Here is a 19,322-nt window from a genome sequence, read left to right as displayed (position 1 = left end):
TGCGGTAACCTACATGAGATCATACTATTGCCTCAGAGGACTGCTCGGAAACAGAAAAGAATATCTCCAAAAGCATTAAGGAGTGTAATTAGAAGCGAATAAAAAACACTAAACAAGAAGCTCAACAATCGTATCAGCCATATGCCATATATATCACGTGGGAAATATCCATCCCCGCATATGCAAATGAGCCGAAACCGCTGCGACCGGGAAGGCGGGGAGTACACGGTCATTTCACGTCAGAGGGCCACGTGATTTGGAGCAGTGGAGATAATTGGAGTGGGTGCCGCTCAGCTGGGCAGATAAACTCTCCGGCCCAGATAAGCCTCCGTCTGCGTGGGTGATGCCCTCCTCAGGCGCGCTTTTTCGGTTTCGGAATATTTCGCTCTCACTTTCTGCTCTTTTCGCTCTTTCTTTTTCGCGTTCCAGAATCATTTAACAATTGAATGGCTTTGAACGAGGGTTGTCTCTGCCCCATTCTCCAATCTCGCTTTTGCCCGAAACGAATTTTAGGTAAATATAGTCACCTTCTATATACTCTGCGAAAGGATGCCTACCTGACCGTAGAACTCAACAGCAAAGACACCCGAGCTGCCTCTAATAGCTTTATTTAAAAATTTGTAAAAGAAAACGCCCCGTATATTCTGTACATCGTTTCGTATGTACTTTGATTTCTGGTGCAAACTACTGACTTCGTATTCGATTCGCCCTTAGTATTCGCACAGGCCAACAGAAATAATTTGCATAGCCTACTACAGCTTTGGCACGACACCTGACAAGGAAAGAGCTCTTCTCAGTAGGTACACATCCTGTATAAGTAAATACGACACGTCTAGTGTCGAGCACAAACATCAACTTGTAGTCTTGTACACCAGCCGATAGAGAATCCGTTATCACATTGTAACGTCTGTGTAGCGCTTATCATTATGCGGACTGTGTCTCATATTCTGAACGGGTCGTTCTTCCTAGATACATTTTCAACCGGCACCAATATTGCACGTCCGTCCACGTCAAAGACTATGTCGACCAGATTCGCCGCCCCAATTGCCTTGGACGGCGGGCCGTTGTCCAAGTCCACCAGGAACATGTACCCTGCAAAGGATATTATCAACAAAAAAGAACACGATGAGTCAGAAAGCGCCGCAGAAATAAGGCTAATGTGGAGGCCTCATTTCCTGGCGTGACATAATCACATATACGGGCTTCTCAGTCCTTCCTCTCGTTCTTTTCAATGATGCGTCTGGATTCAAACGCGTTGGGATAATGTTGCCACCTAAACTTATTTTTCGCGTAGGGTTTGGTCGAACGGTTAGGTGTTGGGTTAACTTAATTAAAATAATTTATATTTTATAATCTCCGGGAGTCCTGCAACGTCTATACTAGCAGGTTCCCCTATGGACCATGTGTTCACATATAGATCTCAAGGTAGTAAACCCCATTCCTGGCGACAATATGGTTTCTCAGGTTTCCAGGAAAGTTGACCGCGACAGGGCGGAGTAATTTTCAACTCAAGCCTGATGAACGAAGGTTAACTCCTGTCGGTAGTTACAAGGCGTAATAGAACACCAGAAGAACTCCGGTGGGGCACGAAGTAACGCGGTTGCGTGTTCTTCAGGGGGAATACGAGACAGAACACACCGATTACTAGTGAGACGATGAATCCAACGACGAATGCCTCTGTTATGCAGATGACACAACAGAGACGGCAGCGACGATTGCTCCGGCTCACTGATGACTCCTCAGAGTCGTACAACTCTGTCTCATGTTCCTTGCCAGCGAGGGAGAGAGATTTCCTCCGCAATTTGGACACGGCCCTGGACACGGCCCTGGACCTCGCCCTCGATCTTCCCCTCGATCTCCCTCTCGATCTCCCCCTCGACTTTGCCCCCAGTGCTCTACTTCTCTTAGGGGACACTTGGGGTGAAGGTACGGAAATCACGACTCCTCTGCGCCCCGTAGCAGATGGCTTGATAGTCATCCTTCGAAATGGTCCAGCTGCGGTCGTTCTCCGGGAGACAGGCTTTGTCGATATGGTTCTCGTGGTCGTGGCAGAGGAAGGTGCGGACGAAGCCACAGAAACTGGTAACCGCGCAGCTGCAGGAGGTGTCCGTCGTGTGGCGGGCTGCGCAGCCACGGTAGTAGGTGATCTCGGAGGAACATTTGATGAGCCTGGGGTGCCCTGCGGAGGTTGGACGTGCGCCATGGTGCCTCAAGAGACGTGCAGAACGTGCGCAGTCGCGTGAGAATCAACATGCCCGGCGCGCGCAACGCTATAGACCTCTCCCTGTTTGTAAACAAATGAGGTCATAGTGTTTGACAGCGCCACCAGTTCCCAGACAGAACACTATCTCCTGCGGACGTCCAAAATAGATCCCAACGTCCATGTCCTGAACTGGATGTCAAGTGGACATCTCTGGGAGCGACATGGATGGACGTCCCTAGCCCTACATCCGCAGGATGTGTCGTAACGGCCGTTTGAACAATTGTCCGAATAGGGTCTCTGACGGGATGTTAAATGGAGCATTAGCGCATGAGAGAGAGAGAAACATGGCAAGGTGGGTCGCGGCGTGAGTTCGACTGTTGATGAACTAACTGAATGGCTCACACCAAAAGCAGTAAGAAACACAGATGGTACGTCATAGTGAGTTAATGCGCGAAGCAGTTCTTCAGTCCACTGTTACAAATATACGCAATCGCATTCTCACCATTTAGTTTGACTCGCAGGCAGACTGGACTCTCGAATTTGTGGAAGCTCGCGAGACAAGCAATCTCTTTTCGCTTTCGCTTTGAAAGGTATGCCACTGCCTTTCTAAGCGATCTTCATGGTTCTAAGAGCTTGTATATGTACCTCTTTATTTTTGTTTTTTAACTTTCTGCTCGTTGTCCGTAACAGAAATATCAGAAACAAAACAAAAACGAGCAACACAGAAAGCAAGATGCAATGGCCGAGCCTGAAACGAAATGGTGAAAACAAACGCCTACATGCCTAGTAAGAATCTGTCCACTTACGCAGCAACTCAATAAAACAGTATCAATAATAATGAGAAAATGCAGGGCCCTGAGTACGTATGCAAACGTCCGTGCAACGTCGGGGCATCTCCGTACGTATAACTTCCTGTGAGGACAAACGACGGATATTTGTGGGAAGTCCAAACCGTGGCCACACGGAGATGTGGGGGACGTCCGTCGGAAAAATGTCTGTCTCCCAGGGAGATTCGTATTTCCGGGGAAGGATATCACCAGGAACACCACGGGATGTTTTGTTCCGTTTGGGATTGCTGAGTCCTGCAGCCATCCCTGTGAAATAATGGAATGCGAGCAGTTATCGAAAATTCCTAGCAGTCAGAACATATCTGAATATCTGAAAAATTAAAACATGTTATAATTTTATTACCACGCAGCATCTGTAATATAGTCGTTCTTGTGGTGCTTGTGTTCAAGAAATATCCTAATGCTTCGGTATAGGGCGCCGCACTGCTGCGGTGGCACACTACGAGACGACCCTCAAACGATCGAAAGAGCAGCCCCACGCCGACGAGGGGCATGACGTCACTGCGGCCTCTGCTTTGTTGCAAGAGGAACTGATTATTGCTGTGGTTTGAATCGCACGTATTATTCGCAAACTATCTATTCGTGTTGTGTAATATGATTAATGAATCCGACCAAAATGGGAAGGGTCTAGAGCAGCAGGTAAATCTCAATCAATTTGGACTTTGCCACTGAGGCACTTTCTTTGTTTCCTCGCTGTGTAAAACAAACTGCAGGATTCCAAGTTAGGCTTAGCTAGCAACGTACTGTCAAGAAGATGGCGCACTGGGATAAAAGTTTACCTTTGTGGAATCCGTCAGTGCCTGTGGATTTTGCATCCTGTTGGGTCCTCTGCAACAATGTAATAACCTTTCTTCTTCACGGTTGACACTCAATGTTGTTGACTTAAGTTTCCGTTGTGAACACCGGAACAACTGAAGTAGTCTTAAGAGAGGGACCTCCGCCACGAGTTAAAAATTGGTCAGTTTTGTCCCAAGTGTTTTTCTTATAAAAAAGAACCTGAAAGGGTTGAACGTCTCTTCCGCTGTGTCGGTCACTGGCCAGTCACCAAGTCCGTTCTGAACACGCTCGCTTTTGTGATTCACACCCAGATTTCTTGACCAAAAGTCGGTTTGGCCTAAAGATCGGTCGGTGACTGAACAAAGGTTATAGAGGTTAGGGGGCTCTGGAATTCACACAAGTTCACGGTTTTATTGGAAGTTAGGGCATTGTAGGGTTAGTGATAACCCGTTTTTCTTTATCTAGTTTTTGTTCATTCATTGCCAACGGAAAAGGATCTCCGCCACGAGTCTTCCGTGGCAGGCATGCATGCACTACATATTTTGGCTTTGGGCTAGCGAGTGTAAGCTGTGGATAGGACGTTAAACGACTACCAACGATAAGAACTATCCCCATTATTGAATTTACATTGTCTTCCCGTTGGCATCCTTTGTATGTACTAACTGCCCTGCATGGGAGTAACATGAAATTGGAAATGGGATTGTGTGATTTTTCAACAAGAGATTCTCGCTGAGTGCTAGTTCCACAGGTGAGGCAATCTTGTGCACATCTGGAAAGTGCATTGCCTAGCAACTCAAGTATCATCAGAGTTGAGAAAGGCTGAGGAAAGTGCTTGCATGCTTTGCAAGCAAATATTATGAAGTACTGCTGCTTCTACTGCAGTGTGGCGTTATCTATGCAGTTTGTTTTGCACTGCAGGAAAAAACCCAAAATAGTGTAGGTAGATACTGACGTGCATTAACATTTACCTTAGTTTTGTTCTGGTAGTCTTGTGTAGCATATAGTGCGAGAAACTGTGTAGTCTGTGACACGCATATTTTGTCTAACAGTGTTAGTACTGTAACTTCATGCATGCATGCCATAGGATGGCCCCTGTTAGACCTGTGGCTGTTTTTGGTGTATAAGCTGGGTAAATTGAGAGGAGAACGATTGGACAGGTAGTCCAAATGACAAGCAGCATCCAGGCATCGCGTGGTTGATGGGTAGTCCACATATTATAGGCATGAAATTGCAGTACACGTTGTGATTAAACGGATCAATCAACAAAATGGTCAACAACATAGATGTACTTGCATATTTATAGTGTTTCAGCAAAACTACCTTTCCTGTGGCCAATAGTCTTCGTAGTGGTTTTTCTTTTATAACTGCATGTCAGGAGCTGCTCTGAAACTATGAAGTGGGATCAGTGGCAGATCCAGAGAAGGGGGGGGGGGGTTTCCCCTCTCCCAAGAGTGAGGGTCTGGATCTGTCCCTGAGTGGGATGGCCTCTCAGGCTGTTATGGCCATTGTTTGCTGAAACTGTGTTTTTGTCTGTTTTTTTTTAGTTTGCTGGTCTAGACTTGAACTCTGGTTGTCAGGGTAACAAATCTGGTGAGTCTTCTTCTTTTTCTTTGTTTTCATGCAAAATTGCGTTACTAAAATGGCTATCGTGTAAATGTTGGAGGAATGATGCCTCCCAAATATACCGAGCAAAGTCCCATGGGCATTTGAAGCTATTTGCACGCTGAAGTCTGGCACTGCAATAAGGATTGCACAGCTCTTATTCTTATGGTAACTACATGGCCGGCTGTAGGGATGGGTGACCTCTTCTGCTCTAAGGACACCACCAATGAGGGGGGGCACCGATCTTCCTAACGTCTGCCTCCTAAAAACAACGGACGTCCTTCCCATTCATAATCCCACTTGCGGGCCAACGTGTGGCATGGTGACTAAGTCTGCAAAGAGGGGTGAAAAGGGGCGAGTGCCGCTGCTGTAGTTGTGCTGAATTATGTAAGGCCGACCCTGGGTAACCGTCTGCCCCTCTGCAGGAAAATTCCCTCTTTGATGTCATACTGTTGTCTATTGAGCTTCTCAAAGGGCATTCTTTAGAAATTCTATCGCTAGACACGGAGACAGGTTTGGGTACGGTATCACAAACATAGATGGACTTGGATGGACCCTCATCGCCTTCAAAGGGCAGTGGTTGTTCATTCTGGAACAATGGTGCCTTCATCACTTATTCATTGCAACTATTGCAGCAACAGTTCCACATTTCTGCGTAATTTGATTAAATACTCCGCAAATTGCAGATGATGGATGGTGAGAGTATGGTCCGTAGCTTGTATGTGAGAGGCATGATGACTGCAATGGCAAAGTGATGCTCGACGATATCAAATATCACGCAGACGCTGCTGATGGTAGGGCCAGCCGCATGCATGCTGTTCTCCTATTCACTCTTGAAATGTAGCCACGTCCCTAGCTGAACAGGCGATAGGAGTCTATAAAATGTAATGCTGAATTCCAGTTGTGAATCTGGCAGAGAAGGGCTGATCCACTGGTGAGAGGAAGTTGTGGCTTTGTTGAGGGTCAACCTGAGCCTCCGCCAACATATACCAACTGGGATTTAATGCTGTTCCAATTTCTGTTTCAGCCCCAACCAGGTACGTGCCCCCACACTTGAGGAACAACCGTTCCCACCAAGGCCCTCAGCAGTCAAACCAGTTTGCAACTCAGAAAAGTTACACAGACTTCCGTGGGGCTGAAGATTGGGGTGGACGTGACGCGGGAGACCGTTTCAAGGGTTGGTCTCTCTCATATTTCTTACATCGCTGCACATTACATTAATTCGAAGCTGGAAACACTAAGAAAAAGCGCCAACACTTAAGTGGCGCAAAGTGGTGCCGGTAGTGGCTTCACGTAGTTCGCGGTCACCTGCTGGAAGTTTTAACTTAAAATGGACGCATAGCTTGAAACTACCTTGTGCAGAGCTGTAAAGTAGTGCTCGGGTTTTGGGGACCTGTACAGCGCTACTCTTAACAATTAAGAACTCGTTCAATATGTGAAGCTTGGAGTGTGTGTAATGCGACTTTTGTTGCAGGAGGCGAACGTGGTGGACGTGGTGGTGCTGACTTCTCCAACTTTGGGGGTCGAGGAAAGAGAAACGACGCTGGCAATGTGCGCAACAGTGGCTTCCCACCTCGTCAGTGAGTTTGTTTTGCGTTCAGATCCGCTCTAGGTACTACTTAGGCACATGTAACATACAGTAGGTGAAGGTAAGGTAAGGCTTTTTGGGGTCAGATGGCCTTCCATCAGTTTAAAGTAAAACGTCCTTTGGTCGATGTCACCCCAACACATATGCGAGGATGTGTACATGTGTTATGTACCAGTTGAGCTACATTCCAGAAACCTATGGTGTTACGTTACCTATGTTAGCCTATGGTTTTAGTCTTACCATCTATGTGCGACCGCAGGGGTGGTGGCGGAAACTGGAGAAACCCAGAGGAAGCAGCAAAGGAAGGCTGGGGTGCACGTGACGGAGAGCGTGGCGGTGGTGGTGGCGGCAACTGGGACCGCCGCAATGGGGGCCGGCGCACTTATGACGATGAGGACTGGACGAGACCCCTACCTAGGGACGAGCGGATAGAGAAGTAAGTTTACCTACACATTTTCTTTGTGCATTTACGGTAGAACCTCTTCATAGTAAACACTACCTACTGCGCAGAATGCTTTGCAAACTTGTTGCTTATTCTCTGTAACATAACATACTTACAGTGCCGCAATTTAAAGTGCTGAAGTAGAGTTGTTTGCACGGTCTGATAATCTACGACATACTCTTCACAACATAGCCTGTGGAAAGCAATTCTGTTCAGTGCTTGAAGTGTTGTAATGAAGAATGGCTACTCAGCGGCTTGTATCGGATCGAGAATAGTCCATTTGAAAAAGCTCCCGGGAGCAGGGCGTGCCGTGGAATGTAGTGTAATAAAACGACTGTGACGGTGCATACACCAGACATATGATGGCGACGACGATCGTTGACGATAGGAAAAGTGAGGCATACGCATGTTTTGCCCGACAACTCCCACCCTGCACCGCAACTGCTGCGCTGCGTGTCCTTCAAACAGCCTATTGAACAGCTTGTGCCACCAAGAGTTGTTCCCTGCAAGCCTGTTTTTTCTCCCAGGAAAATGCTCCAGAGATCATCATTTTAAAACACCTTGGGGTACTTTACGATAACAATTTATTTTAAAACTCTATCCGTTCCTTCCTAATCCTCTTTACTAAGACCCTCGGTTTTCCGCGACTCTGCGGAATTCGGAATTAATCGCGTAATCCTTCGTGTGGCACAGAATTTTACGGAATTCCTTATTTTTAGGGGTGTCCGGATATTCGAGTTTATGAATTTGAATCGAATATCAGTCACTTGTATTCTATTCGCGAATCGAATAGCCAATTACTCTTTACTATACCGAGAAAACAATACGTGGGCATCTGCGGGTCTTCAATTGCAACGACGAGTTCTCTTCACTGTATCCGTATCTATACCATATGTGGGTTCACTATGGTGAGGTTCTACTGTATTGCCTTCCATGTTACGCATTTGCGCGTCGAATTGCATGTCTGTTTTTTTTTTCTTTGCAGAGAATTATTTTCCCAGGGTCACACTGGGATCAACTTTGAAAAGTATGAAGATATTCCTGTTGAGGCAACTGGAGAAGATGCCCCAAAGCATATTACCTCATTCGATGAGTGCTCAATGACGGAGATTATCCGCAACAACATTGAGCTGACCCACTACCGTAATCCCACCCCGGTGCAGAAGTATGCCATACCCATCATCTTGGGCAAACGTGATCTCATGGCCTGCGCACAGACGGGTAAGGGGGCTGCTCAGTGTCAATACAATAGCTTGTGAAGGCATACGTGTGACTGGAAACGCTAGATACTTTTAATTTGCTAGTAAAATTGAGATAAAATATCTGGGGCCGATGCTCATGCGATGTTCGTAATTCCGTACCACACGATAATTGCGTGGCTTCGCTGTGATTCATCGTGAGTTCGTGCGTGATGGCCAATTGTGTAATTTCTTTGAAATTCCATCCCACTGAAACTGTCTTCAGGTGCGGATGCTTGGAGCGCGCAAACTTGAAATAATTATGGTAACTAACGGTATGTTGAGTTGAACCCCTGGTGGGAAATAATCCCCAGTTTGTCGAGCAACAGTGATGTGTGTCCCCGCTGGCTATGTAGCAGACTTCTCTTGCTTTAGACCCAGTGTTACGCAGTGTTCCTCGACGAGCAATGCGCAGTGGCTTGTACGCAGTGTTGCCCATAATTATCAATTTTAATTTTGTAAAAACTACTAGCGTGATTGTGACTGCAGCTCTACTGGTTTACAGTACCTTTAAGTCTCGCGTAATGGTTTTAATCTGGAACAGCTACATTTAACAAATTATCGCGCGGAGCATTTCCGTCCGTTTCTGTACTAATCCATCTTGCTTATTTATTCACTGAGCACCGTTTTCGTGCCAACGAACATCATCAATGGAGCGTATCCTCTTTCAGGGTCGGGAAAGACGGCGGCCTTTCTGGTGCCGATTCTGAACCAGATCTTCGAGGACGGTGCCCCCAAGAACGTTCCTGCACCAACACGCTATTCGTCCAGGCCGAAGCAATATCCCCTGGCACTCATCTTGAGTCCCACCAGGGAGCTGGCGTGCCAGATCTATGACGAGGCGTGCAAGTTTGCATACCGCTCACGGGTGAGGCCCTGCGTAGTGTATGGTGGAGCTGATCCCGTGCAACAGATGAGGGATCTGGACAAGGGCTGCCATCTGTTGGTTGCCACACCCGGTCGTCTCGTAGACATGATGGAGCGTGGCAAGGTGAGTGTCTGGGATGGATTATGGATTAACCTTGCTCAAGGACTCTTTCAAAGGGCCCGCTAGGCTTGACCTTTCGGGATTCTCCAAGAGCCCTAGAACTCTTATAATTAGAACTTGGAGTCTTGGGGGTTTAACCAGATTCTTCACCCTGAATTGAAGGTTGCCTTTTTTGGGTGAAGCCCGATTTTTATCCAGAAAATTTCCCTTACCGAGGCATCAGTAGGAATGCATACTAACTTGTTTGGCAGCAAATGCAGCTAAATACAGTAAAACCTGCGGATAGCGATATCGCGTATAACGATATCCCTCGTAAAACAATGGATCATGATTTTACCGTCAAAATATACGTTGTTTCTATGGGGGAAACGACCCGCGTACAGCGATGGAAACCGCGGTTCCGAGTACTCGTATAGCGATGTTGGACGCTGTTCTGTGCGCATAACCTAGCTGCAATTTTCGCCACGATAAGACACAGTAGAATCTCGATGATACAAGTCTCATGGGGTAGCGGAAAAAATTCGTATCATCCGAAATTCACGTCAACTGAATTAAGCCAAAATAAAAATTGAGGCAAGAAAATAGACAGTGTCTGTTCATTTTCTAATACTGTCAGTGAAAGAGGTAGGGGGGTAACGCTTTTGTGTCTCCGTATTTGGCCAATGCTGCTCAAATTTGTGAGATGATTCAAAAGGCCTAGTACGTACTTTCCACCCGCGAGTCGCGCGACAGTGTTCTAAAGCGAGCTTCTCCTAAAGCACGCAGGCGTTAGGTGAAGCCGACTTGCGGAATGGTGACGTGTAGTGTTGCCAGAAGTTGTCCTGATATGTTCCCTGGTTCCCTCCACGAGTTCTGATCGCTGTTTTCCAGTGCAATGTCACACAGCTTCAAGTTTTTTTTAGCGCGACTTTCCGGGGACGCGCTATTTAGGTCAGGCCTCGTTTAACGATGTACCCTGTATAACGTTGGAATTCGCGATTACCGTCAATATCGTTATACGCGGGTTTCATTGTAACTCTTTGTACCAAACCAGTACAGTTAGTTTGAGTAACTGAGCTAGATTCCTCTACGAATTTAGCCTACTAGAAGTTCTTTTTCACCCGAATTGACACGAATTTAGAGCGCATGTTCAGCCTATAATCACTTGTAACCAAACTACCGAAGAGAGGCATCTCAACAAATGAGCCACCGTGAGAGATGCGGTAGGCCTAATGTGTCACGAATGGTATCTCTTACAAGATCCATGCACCGTTGTCGCGTGTCACAGCATAAGCTGTTCTTTATGGTGATTGGAAGAAATTGAAGCGCGCACGACAATAGCGGACAAAACGCATCCACTCCGCACACGGAACCCAGCGGAAGAAGATGCCAAAGCAGACTGGTGTTTATGTGGGGAAAGGTCGTGGCCGAATCCACTGTATCTGTCATGGCGCCTCCCAGACATGGATGCTGGGAGGAGGTAGCCCCAGCTTTTCTTCTAGCCTCTCTCCTTATGATTTCTATGCCAAGAGTAGAGAATATGCATTCGGCATACGAGTGACTGCTCCAAAGGATCTCCTGCCGATTTCTTGAAAAGTTCATTTGTCACTCTTAACAGTGTTTGAATTTTCTTAGTAATTTGACTGATTGGCTGTAGGTGAGCCTGGAGCTGGTGCGTTACCTAGTACTGGACGAAGCTGACCGTATGCTGGACATGGGCTTTGAGCCTCAGATTAGACGCATTGTGCTCGAGGACAACATGCCTGCCACAGGGCGGCGCCAGACCCTTATGTTCTCCGCTACGTTTCCCAAGAAAGTTCAGGTAGGTGTTTCTGCTTTGTAATATTTCTGGTTGTTGAATTGCAATATGTGGTGATTGAAAAATGTTGTTTGGAAATTGATACGCGGGAAAAATATGACTCTACCTGAGTAACTTGCGTGCAGTTTTTTTTTTTTTTTTTGGGGAGAGGGGTTCGCTACACCCAGAAAAGTAACTAGTAGGACTGTGCGAATAGTGAAAATGTCTGAATGAAACGAATGGAATACGAATATTGCAAATATTTGACTTTGAATATCGAATCGAATAATGGCTTCAAACAACTTTGTTTACTGCAATGTGCACATACAGCCACACCTTTATGATCACAGAAATGTAGGGAAGCATCAACTATGAAAGGAAGAGAACAGGTTGCCACTCCCATAAGACATTTTACGCTGCTACAGTTACAGGTGTACCCCACTCACTGCAAAGTTCCTCAATAGCACGCGCTGTATGTGATGCAGTGTGACTGTCCCAGACTCAGGTTTTTCACATTATGGACTGACTCTGTCATGTACCACAGGCTCAGCAGCAACATCTTGAGCTCGATGGTGGATGCAAGAAGTCCACATATCATCTGTGACGCTATTGCGCTTGTCCCGTCAACCCACCCTGTTATATGTCGTGGTAGAGACCCGGCACAACATCTCAGCCGTTGATTCCTTGCTGCAGAAAATCACAGAATTTTGAATTTGCCGCAGCAGGAATCCGCGGGCCTTACTTATGACTAGAGCCGGGATTTTCATGCCATGCCATTTTCGTACCAAGAACAGTGAACAATGAAAAACATTGCATGTGTTGATGTTTTTTACTGCATGTTTGCACACATATTTCGAGAGTTTTAGTGCATATTTATCCTACTTACGACACTACGTATTATACCCCTGACGACAGGAGCTGGCACGGAAGTTCTTGGACAATTACATATTCTTGGCGGTGGGACGTGTGGGCAGCACGTCTGAGAACATCACCCAGAAGGTGGTGTGGGTGGAGGAGCATGACAAACGTTCCTTCTTGCTGGATCTGCTCAATGCGGCTGGTCTCAAGGGAAACAGCAACCAATACAACCCTTCAGATTCACTCACGCTGAGCTTTGTGGAGACCAAGAAGGGGGCGGACGCCCTCGAGCATTTCCTCCTCAAGGAGGGATATCCTGTCACCAGCATTCATGGTGACCGCAGTCAGCGGGAACGCGAGGAAGCTCTCTGGTCCTTCCGTACAGGTCGTACGCCCATCCTAGTTGCTACTGCTGTAAGTCAATTTCTCAGGCTCCTTAAAGGGATTTATTAATGTTTCATCCGTCGTAGCTTTTTTAGTGCAGTTTTCTGACAATGTAAGCACAACCAAGCTGGAAGGGGATTCAGGGCTGTTTTGAGATGACAGAATGTAATCAGGTAATCAGAACTGGAAGCTGCTGACAGTGATGTCACAACAGCAAGAGTGACTGTCACGAGCAACATCTAGAGCCCCTAGCTTTCCGTGAAATTTCGTGGAATTGACCGTGTCTCGGTTAACCTTCTGTCTCCCTCAGAATCGCCTTTTTTTCGTGCAATATTCGATATCTTACAGAACTATGTAAGGATTTCAATGGATCTGTGACATTTTTGTGGGTTCCAAACTTAGCAGCTCTTACCTTTAGAGCCTCAAGTTTTCGGGAAATATTTTTTCTAAATTTGGGCTAAAAATCTGGTAAATAAACGTGTGCTCTAAATTTGTGCAAATCTCGGAGGAAAAACTTCCAGTATGCTAAATTACCGGGGGAAATCTGGCTCAGTTACTCTAACTGTACTGGTTTGGTACAAACGATGGCAAAACCGTACCTGCCAACTCTCCCGCATTGTCCGGGAGACTTCCGAATTTAGTTCAGTCTCCCGATTGTACGGACGTGCCCTCCAGTCTCCTGGAAGATTGGGGCCTTCGGGTTTTTTGTCTGATTTTTCTTTCAAATCTGCACAAACATATATTCCCGAAGAATTAGACAACCCGTAACATGCGTTTCGTGGCATGACCTCCGATGGCGCTCACCATACAGAAGAAATACCCGCACGTGTTCCCCATACGTGCCCTTTTCATGGGTTTTCTGGTTGAGCACTACCAGCCGCGGAGCGTAAGCGACCACGTTCCCAAAATGTGACTAAGCGAAGCGCTACAGGTGTGGACCGGCGAAGGTCCTACCCCTCTGGGGCAATCTCCCGAATTTTGAGTTTGTCAGGTTGGTAGGTATGCGAAACTATATTTGATGCTAAATAAGTTAGTGCGCATTCCTACAGGCGTCTCAGTAAGGACAATTTCCCGGGTGAAATTGGAGTTTCACCCCAAGGAGGCAACCTTTAATTCGGTGGAAGAATCTGGTTGAGACCTAAAACTTGAAGATCTACTCATCTTCCCTGGTCTCCCAGTGATTGGTGTTCTTGCCTGCAGGTGGCAGCAAGAGGCCTGGACATCCCCAATGTGAAGCATGTCATCAACTTTGACCTGCCGAGTGATATAGAAGAGTACGTGCACAGGATTGGCCGCACTGGCCGTGTAGGAAACTTAGGTGAGATCCCCGGTTGCCATAGCCTGGAACTGGCTATAGTTACAACTTATGTATTATCTTCAGGTCTGGCAACTTCCTTCTTTAACGAGAAGAACCGCAACATGGCCCTGGACTTGGTGGAGCTCATCACGGAGACCAAGCAGGAACTTCCCGACTGGTTGGCTGCTTTGGCGAAAGAGGTCCAGGCCGAGCAGCGCTCATCCAACCAGCGTCGGTACGGAGGAGGAGGCCGCAGGTCATTGTCGCCTTGCTGTGTCCATTTTTGTTTCTCTTTTGGAAGTAGTGAATGTTGTCTGGATGGTGTACCGTAATTTTGCGCGTATTAGCCGCGGCTTATGCGCAATTTTTTTATTTGATGACTATTTTTTTCCCCGTATGCCGGTTTTAACGAAAGGGCCGGTGGTGTCTCTGGAACAGCACTGCCCTGCCGATGCACGAAGAGTGCGTAACAGGGACGGGTCCACATTCGAGTAGATTAATCTTCCCGGTGCATTTCCCTGAGCAGAAAGTGGTGACACTGATTAGCATCTTCTGGAAGACCACTGGCCCATCAATCTACGAAAAACGCCCAACAAGGGCACAATCTGATCTTGGTAGAACTCTATAGAGCTGACCTCCTTTGTTGTACACTATGCCGACCCCTGAGTATGGACCACAGGGTTTATGGCATTCTGTCTCCTCTGTCGCACAAATGAGTCGTCTCGTATTGCCCGCAGCTTATCTGCCAGAAAATTTTCAAAACGTTCCTAAAAACGCGTCCTGCGGCTTATCTGCGGTGCGGCTCATACGCGTGAAATTACGGTACTCTACTTAGATCCCCATATTTGCAAGTTCTATGTCTCGCTGAAATTGGGGGTGTGGGCAAAAATGTTTCAAAAGATGTCGGGAGTCTTAATGGAGGGAGTCTTTGACCACGGTAATCTAAAAGGCTTAAAACGGTAAAATAGGGCAATATCGGGTGGAAAAACAGATTTTCGGGTCTAAAATAAAAAGAGCGCTTGTTGGAATTTAGATGAACGCAAGATGCGTGCTGGGTGTGCAGTGCCCGTATTGCTGGCTGAATTGGCACTTTGCCAAATGAGTACATGTTTCACCCCTAAGTGGTGGTGTTGCAAAAATGGGGTTTCACCCAGAAACACGAGGCCCTATTTATACATCTGCATGGTTGCTCTCATTTAATACCAGAAGTCTCCAAATTGACAACTTCTCCTCCACTTGCAGTGGTCGCTATGGAGCTGGCGGATTTGGAAGCCGCGACTACCGCCAGTACAGCCGCGACCGTCCCGCCGGGGGCAGCGGACCAGGCGGACGCCCCGTCAACAACAACGCAGGTGGTTATGGTGGAGGTGCGCCACAATATGGTGGCTATGGCGCCAACCACTTTGCCGGCAACACCTACCGTCCCAGCAGCTATGGTGGGAACTACAGCTCTTCTTCCACCGATTGGTGGGGGAACTAAAACGGGGGAAAGGGAGAGGACGAAGTTTCCCCATCTCCCTGTGCTTTCCTCCTTTCCCTGCTTTCTCTTTATTGTCGCCCCCTCTGTGCTTGTCAGCGGAAGTGCGCCCGTCACCTTCTCGGAGACCACGCCCGTTATCTATGTCTGAACAGGAAAAAGAAAATGGTTTACCCTGGCTGCATCTGTGTCGACGTGGGGGCCACGTTGAACGCCTGCTCCTGTGTGGTTGAGCTTTGCCGGGGCTCGACTCGTTAAGTCGTCCCTCAAGTAAGGATACACACCGAAAGCTGCGACGGAGGTGAAAATTTTGACAGATTAAAAGGCGGGACATTCCTGCACTTAGGGTTTTTTTTTTTTTTTTTTTTCCTTCGCTGTTGTAGCATTTCACTAACAGTGACTCGCACAGAGATACGTACGTATGCATCTGGTTGTAACCTACCGATTGGTTGTAGTCCATGTTGTTTATCCGTTTCGCGTTATTGCTTTCTGCGTTGCCTGGAACCGCGCATCGAGTGCCCCGTGTCTTTCGAGCGTGGGAGAGAGCTAGCTCTGTCCCACTTGGGCACCCGGGCAACGTTTTTTTTTTTTTTCTTCAGCCACGAGGTTCACGTTTCTTGAAGACTGTTTATATTCCAGCGGTGTTGTTGGTCGAGTTTTGTTGTCCCCAACGTGCGAAAGTAAAAAAAAAAGAAAATGGATTGGCCTTTTTTGCTTTTTGAAATTGTTTTCCTGCGCAGCGCTACTTTGGTTCTACTCGCAGTTGTGGGAGGGACCTCAGTGAGCGGCAGGAACTTCCTGCTACTACTGCATTACGAAGTGTGCCTGCACTAAGGCACAGTGACTGTCAACAAATGATGGGCAAGATGATTAATTAATTAATTGGCTTTTAAACGAGGTTTACTTGAAAATGGGACGAGTTGGCTTATCTAAAATTGCTGTTTTTTGGGGGAATACCTTTTTTTTAACGTAATGCACATCTTTTCTGGTCAGACAGTAAGCTATCAAACTGCCATTCAGAGAGCGTCAGAGGGCAGAGACCTTCCAAAGCTAAAAATAGCAGCAGTGGCTTTTTCTCAATCTCCGGACGATATTGTGATACGAAGGGACCACCTCAACAGTTGGGCATAATATCCGCGGTTGAGCGCTCTCGTGCAGAACACACGTTTTTGAAAAACTTTGTTCCTTTCTGAGCTGAGCTTTTCTCTTAACAGCGAGCTCGGCTTTGTGAGTTTCTTCATTTGTATATATGTATGTATATTGCTGTGTGTGTGTGTATGATTAGGGCGTACAAGCACACACGTATGTATGTATGTATATATATGCGCATCATCACGTTTTTCGTTAATGCCGAGTTACTCTTCCTTTTACGAAACCAATTCAGTTGTGTGCAATGACTTTATAGCAAAGGCCACAAGACCCATTTTTCTCACACGAGGAGGACATCTAGTCTTTGTTCTTCTTTCCGTCTCCTTTTTGCGACGTGCCCCCGCTAGCGGAGGTACTGCATTTATTTCTTACGCGGACACCAGGGGTGAAGTGTGCGGACTTCTCGTTCGCGTTGTACATAGGCAGGAATGAAAGCGAATATCCCTTGAGCAGGATTTTTTCTCTGTCCTGCAAACATTTTATCATCCCGACAACAAAAACGTGCCTTAGGGGCGCCACACAGCGGGAATGGGGATTCTCAAAGGGCCTTTGTACATAGCAGCGTGTCATCTCTGGGAAGCACATAACATTGTGTCGCGTTTTTTTCACATTTGTACAGGGAACTGCTGGGTCATTTTCATGTACATAGCATAGGTTTTATGACAAGAGGGCCTCCGCCGAAGGGCAGCAGAGTCTAAACTTAGCACGCAGTCAAGTGGTAACAAAAGCCTACCCAGTGATTCAGTCGTTGGTATTTATTCAGTAATGTACTGCTACAGCAGTGCGTTTATTTTCCCGCCACGTGAAAGATACTGACAGAGCAAAAAAGTTACACGTAGAGGAGCAACTTTGCTGGGCAGCGTTTGTTGCACGCTGCTTTGGTCGTGCAACAAAAGTTGCTACCGGACGACTCAGGATTTCCCATTTAGTCTCTCCTTTCCTTTTTTTTTTGAACTGGAACAAAGAAAGTGCCAGCCTGGGGTGGTCAGTTGCCGTTCTCTCACTTTATAACCACGTGCTCACTATGCACGTGCAGACGAGCGGGGGAGGTCTCTGTATTTTGACGACAACGGATTGCTTGCCTGAAGGAAACACGTATACAAGATCAATTTTGCCCATCATTGCTTCCTTGTATTCTTCTCAAGGCTGTCCCTATATGACTCCTGCAAGGCTCCGCAAGTGGAGAGTTTTCCAACGCGAGGGACTTGTACTCGAGAAGAGTGAACAATCAAACGCTAGTTGAACAAAGAGAGAAAGAAAAAAAGGCATGAGTGCATGCGTCTTCTGTGCGGGCATTTTTTGAGTTTTTAGTGCAGCTCTCGTGTCTGGGGTGGGATGGGCCTGCAGAAAATAAAGCAGGCGGGCCTGGTGTGGTCGGCGAGGGATTTAGCGCATGTATACAAAACGCTGTCATTTTTGTCCGACCTTGACTGAGAAAAAAAGTCTCGCTCTTGTTTGTAATCGCCATTACCTGGGGATGTGTTGGGTCCTCTAGTACTGGGCATTCTTTTTAAAAAACGCGGTATTGGATGTTGAAAGGGCAAAAAAATAAAGGTATTTGAACATCTGATTAATGGTATGTCTGTGTGTATTGACATGTTAGTGAATGGTGTGTGAAAAACGTCGAACTTAGAAGTGCATAGAGGTTGTTCAAATAATGCGAACACTGAAACTGCAAACTTTTGAAACTCAATAACTCGTAATATCTCTCTTATAGCAGCACTAATTGCGCTCTTCTGCATTGATAGCACTTAGCCCCATTTGAAGTGTTCATTATTGATAGCTCCTCAGCATTGATACAGACTAGCTCCATTTGAAGTACACTACACTTCAGCATCTCATTTGATGTATTGTCACTGAGAAACTAAATACCACTAGAGGAAGTAAACCGCTTCATTTGTAGTTGAAATAGAACAAGCTTTTTTTGCGATGACCACTGCACCAGCACCCTGTAAAGACCCCGATAGCGACAGAAACCATTGCGCAAAAACTGACTGTCAGTCCTAGAGTCTGGCCACTATACAAGTGGGAGACATCCGCGGTCTCATGCATTCTGTTAAGTGTTTCTTTGCCGTGCACAGTACGGCTTTTCATGAGAGGTGTTTGCTGCCCTCCGGGGCAGTGACTGCTCAGCCCAGAAGTGACGTTTTGAACGAGGTCCCCCGTCATCGTCCTAAGTAGTAGAGAATCGCACAAGGATCGCTTGGTGTCCCACGCACAGTAAGGGTCCTGGAGGCCGACGCATTCTGCGCAAGAGGTAGCAGTCCAGTTGCAGTTGTCCAGGGGAACTGACACCACTTCGTGGTACGTTAACACAAGTAACGTTATGGCGTGAGGACTGCGTACGATTTTAAGTTCTCTCACTGGTTCTCCTTCCGGGAACACGATGATGTCTTCAACGACGACGGTGGATGCAGAGTTGATGCCAGTGTTGACCGCCTTGATGACATGTCCGTGGTTGGTTCCAATAAAAAGCACGTCGAAGCTTTTCCCGTTCGTCGTCTGAATGTCGGGATCAACCGTCATTGCTGTATAATGGTAGTTGAAGCCAACGTGCATGAGGATTGGTTCGCCGAGAACGTTGACGACTTGGCCTTCAACGAGTGGGTTAGCGTCCATATGTTCTGCGGTCACATTCTGGAACAGACAACGGTCTTCCGATTCCGTTTTGTTGCCTCTTAGGACGCTGTCAAC

At 46.9% G+C, this 19,322-nt stretch overlaps 2 protein-coding genes across 4 annotated transcripts; one reads left to right on the top strand and one right to left on the bottom strand.

The window, feature by feature from the left end:
• Nucleotides 1-698: 698 nt before the first annotated feature.
• Nucleotides 699-2,252, bottom strand: LOC135366298 (uncharacterized). The gene is made up of 2 exons (XM_064598975.1): nt 1,639-2,252; nt 699-1,092 (listed from the first exon to the last, which is right to left on the bottom strand). Exons 1-2 carry the CDS (start codon nt 2,201-2,203, stop codon nt 941-943), a joined length of 717 nt encoding a protein of 238 aa, XP_064455045.1. The 5' UTR covers nt 2,204-2,252; the 3' UTR covers nt 699-940.
• Nucleotides 2,253-3,520: 1,268 nt separating this feature from the next.
• LOC135367390 (ATP-dependent RNA helicase DDX3X-like) lies at nt 3,521-18,198 on the top strand. 3 transcript variants are annotated; one of them, XM_064600637.1, is made up of 12 exons: nt 3,521-3,690; nt 5,373-5,418; nt 6,458-6,607; nt 6,905-7,010; nt 7,278-7,454; nt 8,446-8,681; nt 9,370-9,689; nt 11,323-11,487; nt 12,379-12,735; nt 13,906-14,023; nt 14,087-14,258; nt 15,245-18,198. In XM_064600637.1, the coding sequence occupies exons 1-12, from the start codon at nt 3,646-3,648 to the stop codon at nt 15,480-15,482; spliced, it is 2,130 nt and encodes a 709-aa protein (XP_064456707.1). In that variant the 5' UTR covers nt 3,521-3,645; the 3' UTR covers nt 15,483-18,198. The 3 variants fall into 3 exon arrangements, with proteins under 3 accessions (XP_064456707.1, XP_064456706.1, XP_064456705.1); XM_064600636.1 differs by lacking the exon at nt 3,521-3,690 and adding an exon at nt 3,704-3,889 and having other exon boundaries at nt 14,087-14,237; XM_064600635.1 differs by lacking the exon at nt 3,521-3,690 and adding an exon at nt 3,704-3,889.
• The last annotated feature ends 1,124 nt before the right edge of the window (nt 18,199-19,322 follow it).

This window comes from Ornithodoros turicata, chromosome 8 (genome assembly GCF_037126465.1).
Source record: "Ornithodoros turicata isolate Travis chromosome 8, ASM3712646v1, whole genome shotgun sequence".
NCBI lineage: Eukaryota > Metazoa > Arthropoda > Arachnida > Ixodida > Argasidae > Ornithodoros > Ornithodoros turicata.
Note: the sequence above shows the minus strand (reverse complement) of the source record. Positions and strands in the feature narration are given on the sequence as shown.